Source organism: Engraulis encrasicolus, chromosome 17 (genome assembly GCF_034702125.1).
Source record: "Engraulis encrasicolus isolate BLACKSEA-1 chromosome 17, IST_EnEncr_1.0, whole genome shotgun sequence".
Classification (NCBI taxonomy): Eukaryota; Metazoa; Chordata; class Actinopteri; order Clupeiformes; family Engraulidae; genus Engraulis; species Engraulis encrasicolus.
Window position 1 is genome coordinate 50,139,054 of NC_085873.1, and position 11,676 is coordinate 50,150,729.

The 11,676-nt window shown below is 46.0% G+C and overlaps 1 protein-coding gene across 1 annotated transcript in view; it reads right to left on the reverse strand.

The window, feature by feature from the left end:
- Nucleotides 1-394: 394 nt before the first annotated feature.
- Nucleotides 395-11,676, reverse strand: part of LOC134466913 (leucine-rich repeat-containing protein 4B-like) — an 84,086-nt gene continuing 72,804 nt past the window's right edge. The window contains exons 2-6 of the mRNA XM_063220813.1: nt 9,654-9,734; nt 8,866-9,116; nt 7,843-7,963; nt 4,737-5,216; nt 395-1,411 (exon numbers count right to left, since the gene is read on the reverse strand). Of these exons, the coding sequence (XP_063076883.1) occupies nt 395-1,411; nt 4,737-5,216; nt 7,843-7,963; nt 8,866-9,116; nt 9,654-9,734 (1,950 nt within the window). The remainder of the gene's footprint in view (nt 1,412-4,736; nt 5,217-7,842; nt 7,964-8,865; nt 9,117-9,653; nt 9,735-11,676) is intronic.

Genomic DNA, 11,676 nt, shown 5'->3' on the forward strand with positions numbered 1-11,676 from the left:
TGTTTGTCCCACAGTCTGTGAGATCCTTTTTCCCCAACTGCAATATCTTCCTCATCCACCAAAAGCCTTCATCCCCTTTAAATCCACACACAAGTTTCAGCAACATTTGCATCCCGTACTTTGCTCAAACGTCAAGCACGTTCCATCCATGCTCCCTCAGATCTCACATCTGCATGTCAAATACGGCGTGTTCAAGTGCGTGTGTAGTATGTGTGTCTGCGTGCATGTGTGTGTGTGCATTTTTATGTATGTAGGTATTCATATTCACACATCTGCGTGACATGTCTGTGTATATGTTGTTCCCTTTGATTGTTTGTTTGTTTGTTTATCTGTTTATCTGTTCTTTCACTGTTTATCATCATCATCCTTGTTTCGTGTCTTGACAGTAAATCCTTCAGATCTGTGTCTCCTGTACGTTCTCCTTCGAGGTGTTCTTAAACAGTAGCGGCTCCATGTGTGAGTTTTGGGCCTTGAGTGAGGAGTGCAGTCCCATGTGGAGGGACAGGGTCTGCGGCGGCGGCGGTGGGCTACCCTTGGACCCGTCCTGCGTCCCGCCCCCGTCCTGGCCCATCTTGCCCGTGGGGCTGAGGCTCGGAGGGCTGCCCTTGCCCATGGTGCCCATGGTGCCCATGGTGCCCATGCCGTGCAACCCCATGACGTTGTTGTTGAAGGTGTGGCTCTTGTAGTAGTGGTTGAGGTCGGCGCGCCCGATGTTTGGCAACGTCACGATCTCCGGGTCAGGCCCGACGCCGACGCAGCCGCCGACGCCGCCTGCCGACGACATCGTGGAGCCTCGCACCAGCGTGGAGCCGCCGGAGATGCCGCTGGCGTTGCCGTGGGCGGTGAGCTCGTCCTCGACGTTGATGATCTCGATGGCGCGCGCCGGGCCGTGGTGCTTGTGCAGCTGGTGCTGCTTGCGCAGCTTGTAGAAGACCACCAGCATGACGGCGGCCATGAAGGTGATGGCCACGAAGCAGCCGATGATGATCTTGGTGGTCTTCATCACGTCGTCCAGGCCCGAGAGGTTCGCCACGTCCGTGATGGACAACGTGGACACCTTCTGCGTGACTTTGTCGACGGGCAAGAGCGGAGGCATGGACGGCCCTCCCCCTCCCCCGTCCGGTGGCACCGTGCTGCCGGGCCGGTTCTCCAGCGTCCCCGAGATGGTGCTGTGCAGGATCATGGACTCGTTGGTGTCCTGGCGGGCCTCGTTGCCGTCCAGCGTCTCCACGGTGACGGTGGTGAAGTAGGAGTAGATGTTGGTGGGGTCGGCGGCGGACGAGACGTTGAGGAGGGCCGTTGCCGAGGTGTTGCCCGCGGCGTTGGTCACCATGCAGGTGTAGGGCCCCGCATCCTGCATGGTCACGTTGGTGAAGTTCAGCGTCCCGTCGTGCAGCACGTTGATCCGCACCTGGGGTAGACGGGACAGATGATGCGTAAATTAGCCAAAGGAAGAAAAATCCGCACTCACAAAACTGCGTCTCATTCTTTATTTATATTACCACCATGTCCAAAAAGCAAACGCGTTTCGGCTATCAAGCCTTCATCAGTGCGTGGTGGCTTGATAGCCGAAACGCGTTTGCTTTTTGGACATGGTGGTAATATGTAAGGGTTAACGTTCGGCGAGAAGGTCGCTACCGTGGAATAGCAGCACGACAGAGAGAATCTTTAGACCCCGACGCGGAGCGGCTCTGAAGTGCTGCTATTCCACAAAGCGACCGACTCGCCGAAAGTTAACCCGCTTATTATATGGATATACTTAAATGATTCAAAAATGGCGGGGACTTTTCTTTAGGCCTATGTTAAGTCTATTATAGTTTTTAATGTCAAAAGATTGTTGCTGCGCAAAACAAAACAGTGCCGTTGTGGAACACCGCTAGGCAACAGCTAGGTAGCCAGGACAACAGGTGTCTATCACAGCAGCTGATTAGAGTCTAGTTGAAAAGTCGCTTTAGCAGTGAAAAGTCTTGTTGCCATTGACAGCGGTCTGTTATAGACCAACCCGTCCGTTATCGAAAAATAACAGACGTGCGAACGTTGGGGAGCCCCGTTGAAATGAATGGAGCATTCGACCGATGACGTCACACCATATAATAAAAATAAATAATGAGACGCAGTTTTGTGAGTGCGGATTTTTCTTCCTTAAGTTTATACTTTTTATCTCGCACCCAAAGACTTTTGTTTTTCCAAGAAGTTGAGCGCGTCCTTTGCCAAAAGCGTAAATTAGCCAGACATTAGTGAAGTCAAGTCAAGTAAAAGTGTATTTTATTGTCAAAAATCTATGTAACGGGGTTAGCACTGAAGTTTGAAATTGCGTTTGACCAGTGTCCAATGTGCAGTTTTACTAAAAACATTTAAACAACACATTGACAGATGATGAGGGCAAAAAACTAAATCTGGGACGAAGTCGCGGGGCGAGCTCATTATTCAAAAAGCACTGAAATTGTGCATGCACACACATGCTTACAATATTCAAATGCTTACATCTTAAACACTCAATCCCAGCAGATATTGTAGTTCAAATGTTCCTGCACAGTCTGTTGTAAATGAGTGGAAGACATAATTTATGCACTTGTATGAGCATGTGACGCCCAAATTTTCATGTTTAAGTCATACTAAAATACATTATTGTGTGTGTGGGGGGGCAACTGTAATACACACTTGAAATGATGTCGCGGGCCAGATAAAATGACTCCGTGGGCCAAATTTGGCCCCCGGGCCTGAGTTTGACATCCCTGGTATACTGTAGGGCATTTCATACACAGGTGCAACTCAATGTGCTTCACAAAAAAAATAAATGCAATAAGAAAGGAAACAAGAAAGAAAGAAAGAAAGAAATTAGAGTCAAAGAAAATTAAAACATTAAGATAAAATATATGGTAAAATAAAAATAAGAATGAAAACATATAATTTAAGCTAAGGGAAAGCATCTGAGAACAGCTTCGTCTTGGGTCTAGATTTAAAGCTAGGCTCAAGCTAGTATACCCACCGAAAATTCCCTCATATCTTCCCCGGGGCCCGAGGCCCAGGGCCCTCCTGTATTGGTGATAGGTAGGGATGCACCGATACCGATACTGGTATCGGTATCGGCACCCGATACTGCTCATTATACTCGTACTCGTCAAGCACTTGCCGATACCAGGAACGATACTGCTATTACACAAAACAATGCAAAATCTTGTCACGTTCTGTGGACTTGAAAGCAGCATGGAAAAAAGTGCCACCTCATACATAACACTTACTAACATTTAACTCTACATGGAAAGGGACAACAAAAATATCACAGGTGGAAAAAAAACAAGGCCATTCATTTATTGTCATATATTATTATAATAAATGTATTTATTGTCATTGTCATGTATTTTGTTGGTAAAAGGTATCAGTATCGGTACTCGGTATTGGCAAGTACACACGTTAATGTACTCGTACTTGTATCGGTTTTCAAAATAGTGGTATCAGTGCATCTTTAGTGGTAGGGGCCCTATTCTGACGTTGGCAGCCTGCATGGGGTGCCTTATCATTGTCTTTCTCTGGGGCCCTGCATGCAATGCTTCTGCCACTGCCTACTGTAGAACCTTTGCTCATGGAGGTAGAAAAAAAGACTCTAGAGTAGACGCGGCTTTGGTTGAAGAGTACCGTAAAATGTCCGTCCCTGTCGCCATATTATGTAGTATGTGTATGTAGGCCTGGGCTTGACTCAATGAATCTCATCTCTGTCAGAAAATGACTTTATGCCATGTAAATGAGAAGCGACACATTAAACAAGGACGATATTTTAAATGTCAGGCTAAATATCTACTTAAATCATGTGAATAAATATAAAAAAAATTAGTTCATATAAGCTGGGTAGATATTTACAGAGGTGAATCCCTTCTCTATTCATTCACTACATTGACTGGCAAACACAGGGCTTCTTCCAAATGATAGCCGCTAGGATTGCCGTGATGAGAAGTGGCGTGTACACGTTAATGTTCTATTCTAACTCAGGGTTCCTGCACCTTTTTCATGACCAGATTCAAGCACTTTTCAAGCACCTTCAAGCACCACATTTTAGTTTTCCAGTACCTTTAATAGGTCATGGGAAGGTGCTGTGGGGGTCCTCCCCCAGAAAATGTTGTGTTTTTAAGATGCAATTTCCTGCATTCTAATCAATTGGGGTGTCTAATGGCAATTCCCATCTGACATCTCACTCCCTCAGATCTTTGATGTACCTGAACAATTTATTTCTATTATTTGGCTTACCGAGTTTGACTTGACACAAATTTCAAGCATTTTCAAGCACTTCACCAAAAATTCAAGCATTTTCACAACCTTGAAAACACTTAATTGAAACTCGAGCATTTTCAAGGAATTCAAACACCAGTGGGAACCCTGTCTACTTGTACCTGTGTTGCCCAGTCGGTCCATGGTGCACAATTTCCATAGTTTGAAAGTGTCACGTCATGAAAGATCCTTTCTATGTGTGCAGCAGTGAATGTTGAACTGTGCCTAGACCAAAACCCACCACACATGCAAATCTGAATTTCAAAATTGACTGGGGAACATAGGAACCGGGGAACATAGCACCTTGCGGAACATACAGTACGGTAGCAATGACCCTCTCAGATGCACTGCATGAGTTGGCAACTTTTATGGTTCATATGGTTCATAGCTGTACACGATCCCAATTAAAGTGAAGCTACCTAAATTATTAATTCGTTTTTACTTTTTAAATAATTACTGTAAACTGAACCAACCTTGTAGGCTCCGTGCGTCATCAGTGTCCCGTTGGGGCTAAGCCAGTTCACCGAAGTCATGGTAGTACCCGTGCGGCACTTGAGCTCTGCCGCCATTCCCTCCGTCACATTCAGGTCGGTGGGCGGCTCCACGATCACCGGCGCGTAGCAGGTGAAGTGCGACTGGTCCAGGTCGCCGATGTAGCGCCCCTTGAGGCGCGGAGGGGCGTGGCAGCGGGCGCAGCAGGTCGAGTTGTCCGGCAGCGCCTCTTTGAGCCACCAGCTGAGCCAGAGGATGTCGCAGCTGCATTCCCACGGGTTGTGGTTCAGGTGCACGCGCACCAGCCGCTGCAGCGGCGTGAAGAGGTCGTGCGGCAGCGAGTGCAGGGAATTGTGGGACAGGTTCAGCTCCTCGAGGTTCTTCAGGTCGTCGAAGGCGTTGCGCTCGATGATGGAGACGCGAGAGTGCATCAGCCAGAGCTTGCGCAGCGCCGACAGGCCCTGTGGGGAGGTAGTGAGAGGAAAAGTACACTTATGTACAGTATGTGGTTACACTTTCTAGTTTGAAAGTGTCACGTCATGGAAGATCCTTTCTGAAAGTGAAAGCTGTGAAAGTGAAAGCCCATTGGGAAACTCCAACTCCCATTGTCATTGTGACACAGCACTCCACAGCACACAAGTGAACACTGCACACAACGAAATTGCATTTATGCCTCACCTGTGCAAGGGGGCAGCCTTCAGTGGCGCCCCATGGGGAGCAGTGCGGTGGGACGGTACCATGCTCAGGGTACCTCAGTCATGGAGGAGGATGGGGGAGAGCACTGGTTAATTACTCCCCCCACCAACCTGGCGGGTCGGGAGTCGAACCTTTGGGCTACAAGTCTGACACCCTAACCGCTTACCCATGACTACCCATAGCATGGTGGAACTTAAGAGTGCTGATCTGTCTGCATCTACACATCCAGGGGGCCCTCAGAGCCAGTGTTGCTGTTTCCCGCCCAATTGGGCTGCTTACAGTGCTGTAGTTTACTTTTTTGTGGTGGGTATACTGTATATTTGAGCATTTTTTGAAGTGGGTATACTGTATATATACGCGAGAGTGCATCAGCCAGAGCTTGCGCAGCGCCGACAGACCCTGTGAGGATTTAGTGAGAGGAAAATTACACTTATGTACATTACATTACATTACATTACATTGCATTTGGCAGACGCTTTATAACCAAAGCGACTTTCAAAAGAGGACATAATCAAGCCAACATCACAAGCAAATACAAAGTGCACAGGAGATATACAGAACAACAAGTGCAATTGCAAAGAGGGGTTAGTTTTTTTTGTTTTGTTTTTAATAAAGAGGAAATAACGAGTACACACACACACAAACACACACTCACAAACTAAACTAAACTAAACATCATGTCAGGAGTCTGCCCTGGGGCAAGGCCAGTTCAAGCATTAGTCTAGTAGATTCTCTCGAAAGAGGAATGTCTTTAGATGTACAGTATGTGGTATCACTGTCTAGTTTGAAAGTGTCACGTCATGGAAGATCCTTTCTATGTGTGCAGCAGTGAATGTTGAACTGTGCCTAGACCAAAACCCACCACACATGCAAATCTGAATTTCAAAATTGACTGGGGAACATAGGAACAGGGTTGCTAGATGAGGCTGATGATGTCCAGCGCAAAAAAATGCTCCATAGCTATGGAGCCCATGTCTTTAGCAGTTTAGTGTGAATGCATGAGATGGATGGAAGAATAAACACCAATTTTAAATATGATTGATAGTTTTCAAAAATGAATGATTGGACTGAATGAGTGTATAGGCTGTTTTTATGATAATATTGTTTTATTGTTATTGCTGCTATTGTATTGTTTTAAAAGCCCTTCTAGGGACGGGCATTGCAAACTAACTCTAACCAACTATTTCTTACAAGGTCTTCAGGTGCGAGCAAACAGCAAAATTCATATTCCACAGTGCACCTTTAAAATGATTACATTATACTTAGCTGACGCTTTTCATCCAAAGCGACTTACGATTATTATTGTTCAGGGTTTTTTTTACAGTCCCTGGAGCAATGTGGGGTTACTAGTAACTTGCTCAAAGGCACTTCCGCCATGGATGGAGGTATAAGGAGAGGTCAGGGGGGATTTGAACTTACAACCCCCCGGATTGAAAGACCAACTCCCTAACCACTAGGCAACAGCTGACACCAAAGTGGAACCACGTAATATTTTTAGTAGTTAACTTCCAGGATTCATGCTGTCATTTAAAAAATGTTCCATTTTTCATGAATACTTTTCATGAATATAGTTGCAGTACCTACTCTGGCCACCATCCTCCGCAGTGCACCTTTAAAGGAGTATGCCACTATTTTGGGGCTTAATACAGTTAAAATCGTTGGTTGGGGTTTATAAAGGTGGTAAAGTGTCTTATTTTTGATGTGAGCTGTTGTCTTGCTTTAAGAGAAGTTTAAAGAGGGAATATGTCGCTAAGCTAGTGAAAGTCAATGGATCCGTGTAGCATGCTACACGGACGCATTGACTTTCACTAGCTTAGCGACATGCTTTCAGAATTGCTACTGTACATACCTGGAAAAAAATGTTACATGAATACTTCTCATGAATATAGTTGCAGTACCTACTCTGGCCACCATCCTCCACAATGCACCTTTAAAATAAAGTGACACCATAGAATTCCTAGAGTGCGTTTTAATATGCGACCTTGCCTCCTCCACTTGCCTCCTCCACTTGCTTCTCGTCATGATGACATCACTGACAACAGCATTATATTTCAATATCTTGCAAAAGCTCAATCGTAAAGTATTTTTCTCAATTGCAATTGGGATGGTGAATGAAAAACAGTCCCTCAAAAGTTGTTGTGGCGAGGCTGACAGCTGGGAAACTTTATCGTTTTCTGCACGGAGGAGGGGCCAGGAGGCGGGACGAGGAGACAAGCACAAGTGGAGGAGGCAAGGTCACATATTGGGATGCACCCCTACTGTACATACCTGGAAGGAGCCAGGCCGCAGCAACCCCATGAATATAGTTGCAGTACCCACTCTGGCCACCATCCTCCACAGTGCACCATTAAAATTATTACATTACACTTAGCTGTGACACCATAGAATTACCTGGAAGGAGCCAGGCCGCAGCACCCCCAGCTGGTTCCCGGACAGCTCCAGTTCCTCAAGCCGGACCAGCGCCGTCAGCTTGGGCACGTCCTTCAGCTCACACATGCCCAAGTTCAGGAACCTAGAAGGGTTAAGGTTTAAAGGGACACTGTGTGAGATTTTTAATTATTTATTTCCAGAATTCATGCTGCCCATTCACTAATGTTACCTTTTTCATGAATACTGACCACCACCATCAAATTCTAAGTATTCATTATGACTGGGAAAATTGGGTTAAGGTTTAAATTTTTTATTTATTTATTTGACCTTTATTTAACCAGGAAGGTTCCATTGAGGTAAAAACCTCTTCTTCCAGGGAGTCCTGGCCAAGACGGCATTAAGACAGAGGAGGCACATGCATATTATGACATAAAAACAAATTTTAAAAAAGCACACGTAAGGATATAAGACATATCCTAAAGGAACACTGTGTGAGATTTTTTGTTATTTATTTCCAGAATTCATGCTGCCCATTCACTAATGTTACCTTTTTCATGAATACTGACCACCAACATCAAATTCTAAGTATTCATTATGACTGGGAAAATTGCACTTTTCATACATGAAAAGGGGGATCTTCTCCATGGTCCGTCATTTTGAATTTCCTAAAATAGCCATTTTTAGCTGCAAAAATGACTGTAATTGGACCATGCTAGAAAATATTTGTTTATTACTTCGTAAACTTTCATGTAAAGATCAAATTTGGCAATAGGGAGCCTAGTTTCAATGAGCAGCATAGTTGCAGTACCTTTTTTGACCATTTCCTGCACAGTGTCCCTTTAAAGTTTAAAGTGTAAGGTTTTTTTTTTTTTTTGACTCTTGTGTTGAAGGTTAAGTCCATTATTTATTTACCACATGCATTTATCGTTAACAGAGTTGACAAATCCAGTGAATAGAAAAAAACATATTTTTTTCAAAACCAATCAGAAAAGAGAAACCCTGTTAGACGTTAGTTAGCGGTTAAGCAACTTGTGTAGTACAAACCGCAGGTTCTCCAGGCCGTCGAAGGCCATGTCCGAGATGTAGACCAGCTTGCGCAGCTCTCCCAGGTCCAGGCGCCGCAGCGAGGGCACGCGTGCGAAGGCGTTGGAGTTGATGGTCTCGATGGGGTTGTTGCGCAGCCACAGCTCCCGCAGCTTGCTCAGGTACTCGAAGGCGCCCGACGGCACCACCGTGAGCCGGTTGTCGAAGAGCTCCAGCGTGGTGAGGGCCGGGAGGCCGTTGAAGGCGCCCACCTCCAGAGAGAATAGAGAGAGAGAGGTTTCATTGGCCCATTGTTACCAGAGAGAGTAGAGAGAGAGAGGTTTCATTGGCCCACCTCCAGAGAGAGTAGAGAGAGAGAGAGGTTTCATTGGCCCATTGTTTCCGGGTTCTATTAGAGAGAGAGGTTTCATTGGCCCATTGTTTCCGGGTTCTATTAGAGAGAGACGTTTCATTGGCCAATTGTTTCCGGGTTCTATTAGAGAGAGAGGTTTCATTGGCCCATTGTTTCCGGGTTCTATTAGAGAGAGACGTTTCATTGGCCAATTGTTTCCGGGTTCTATTAGAGAGAGAGGTTTCATTGGCCCATTGTTTCCGGGTTCTATTATTACAAGGGGGAGGGGGGGAAATCCCCCTTTAGGCAGACCTAAGCAGACCTAAGGACTGTTCTATTCAATGCTAGGAGTATTATGACACGTCCCTTTAGGCAGACCGGAACCTGGTCATGTTAGGTGCCCATAGCAACCTATTACATTGGCATATCTCTATATACTTAAAGAATCTCTGCCCACCTCGATCTGCTGGATGTGGTTCTTGGAGAGCTGCAGGATCTCCAGGTGCCGCAGGTGCCGGAAGGTGTCCGATTTAATGATCTGTAGGTATAAAGGAAGAGAGAGAGAGAGAGAGAGAGAGAGAGAGAGAGAGAGAGAGAGAGAGAGAGAGAGAGAGAGAGAGAGATATTAGAGAGCATGTTAGTGAGAGACAATGAAAGAGAGAAGCTAGAAAGGCGAATTCATGTGTTTCTTTTTATCTACTGGATGTGGTTGACGGAGACACCAGAATGTCCAGGTGGTGGAAGGTGGCCGATTTAATGATCTGTAGTTGGACAGGAAGACAGAAACGGAGGCAGAGGCAGATAGACATAGCCTGGTCCTGACCATCCCATAATACTACCATTTCATTTCGTATTTATGGTCTGGCATTTGTTTGCTCTGAAGCGATTGTAGGAAGCAGGAAGTTTGCACTCAGTTATAGTTTGAAATTATTGGACACCTCTCACCCAATCGCTGGCAGTTACTCAACAACAACAACATAGCGCAGACCAATGGCTCTGGCGCAGATGTGTACGTCATTGTCACGAGCGTTCTCCCCCTTTCGTCCCCACGTGGGGGGCGTATTCGATTATTGGCTGTTTTCTGGGGGGGCGTTGCAATCAAAATTCTACTGCTCCAAGCACTCCACAGAGAAGCACGGCCAGACTACAGTAGTGGAGCCAATCCTTTGGCGGAAGTACGTAGGATGGCTCGCGAGAGAGAGAGAGAGAGAGAGAGAGAGAGAGAGAGAGAGAGAGAGAGAGAGAGAGAGAGAGAGAGAGAGAGAGATTGGAGAGCATGTTAGCAGGGTTGCCAGATGAGGCTGATAATTTCCAGCCCAAAAAATGCTCAAAACTCGCCTAGAATCACCAAATCCCGCCAAATTCTATTGATTTCTATGACAAAAAATGGGCTGGTTTTCTGCTAAATGCCATTTTTACCCGCACAAGGCCATCCTAAGCAGCCCAATTGGGCGGGAAACAGCCCAATCTGGCAACACTGCATGTTAGTGAGAGACAATGACAGAGAGAGATAGAGAGGTTGGATGGATTCGTGTGTGTTGTTTTCAAGATATTTGCTGGATGTGGTTCTTGGAGACAGCAGGATTTTATGATCTGTAGGGGCAAAGGAAGACAGAGAGAGAGAGAGAGACAGAGAGAGAGAGAGAGAGAGAGAGAGAGAGAGAGAGAGGGTTTAGAGAGCATGTTAGTGAGAGACAATGACAGAGAGAGATAGAGAGGTTGGATGGATTCGTGTGTGTTGTTTTCAAGATATTTGCTGGATGTGGTTCTTGGAGAGCTGCAGGATGTCCAGGGGGTGGAAGGTGTCTGATGTAATGACCTGAAGTGGACGGACTGGAGAGATGGTGACGGGGAGAGAGAGAGAGAGACAGTGAAAGACAGGTGTGTGTGTGTGTGTGTGTGTGTGTGTGTGTGTGTGTGTGTGTGTGTGTGTGTGTGTGTGTGTGTGTGTGTGTGTGTGTGTGTGTGTGTGTATGTAGGAGAGAAAGGCAGATTGTGTGTGTGTGTGTGTGTGTGTGTGTGTGTGTGTGTGTGTGTGTGTGTGTGTGTGTGTGTGTGTGTGTGTGTGTGTGTGTGTGTGTGTGTGTGTGTGTGTGTGTGTGTGTGTGTTTGTCTTTGCGAGTGAGCTGGAGAATTGATAGGTAAAAGGAATGAGTGAGAGACAGAAAGACAGAAGAGGTGTGTGTGTGTGTGTGTGTGTGTGTGTGTGTGTGTGTGTGTGTGTGTGTGTGTGTGTGTGTGTGTGTGTGTGTGTGTGTGTGTGTGTGTGTGTGTGTGTGTGTGTGTGTGTGTTTTAGAGAGAGAGAGAGATACAGTGGAGAGAAAGAGAGAGAGAGAGAGAGAGAGAGAGAGAGAGAGAGAGAGAGAGAGAGAGAGAGAGAGAGAGAGAGATACAGTGGTGATAGAGAGGAAGAGAGAGAGAGAGTATGTGCTAATGCCAGAGAGAAAAGGAGAAAGGACAAGAATGATGTAAAAGCAAG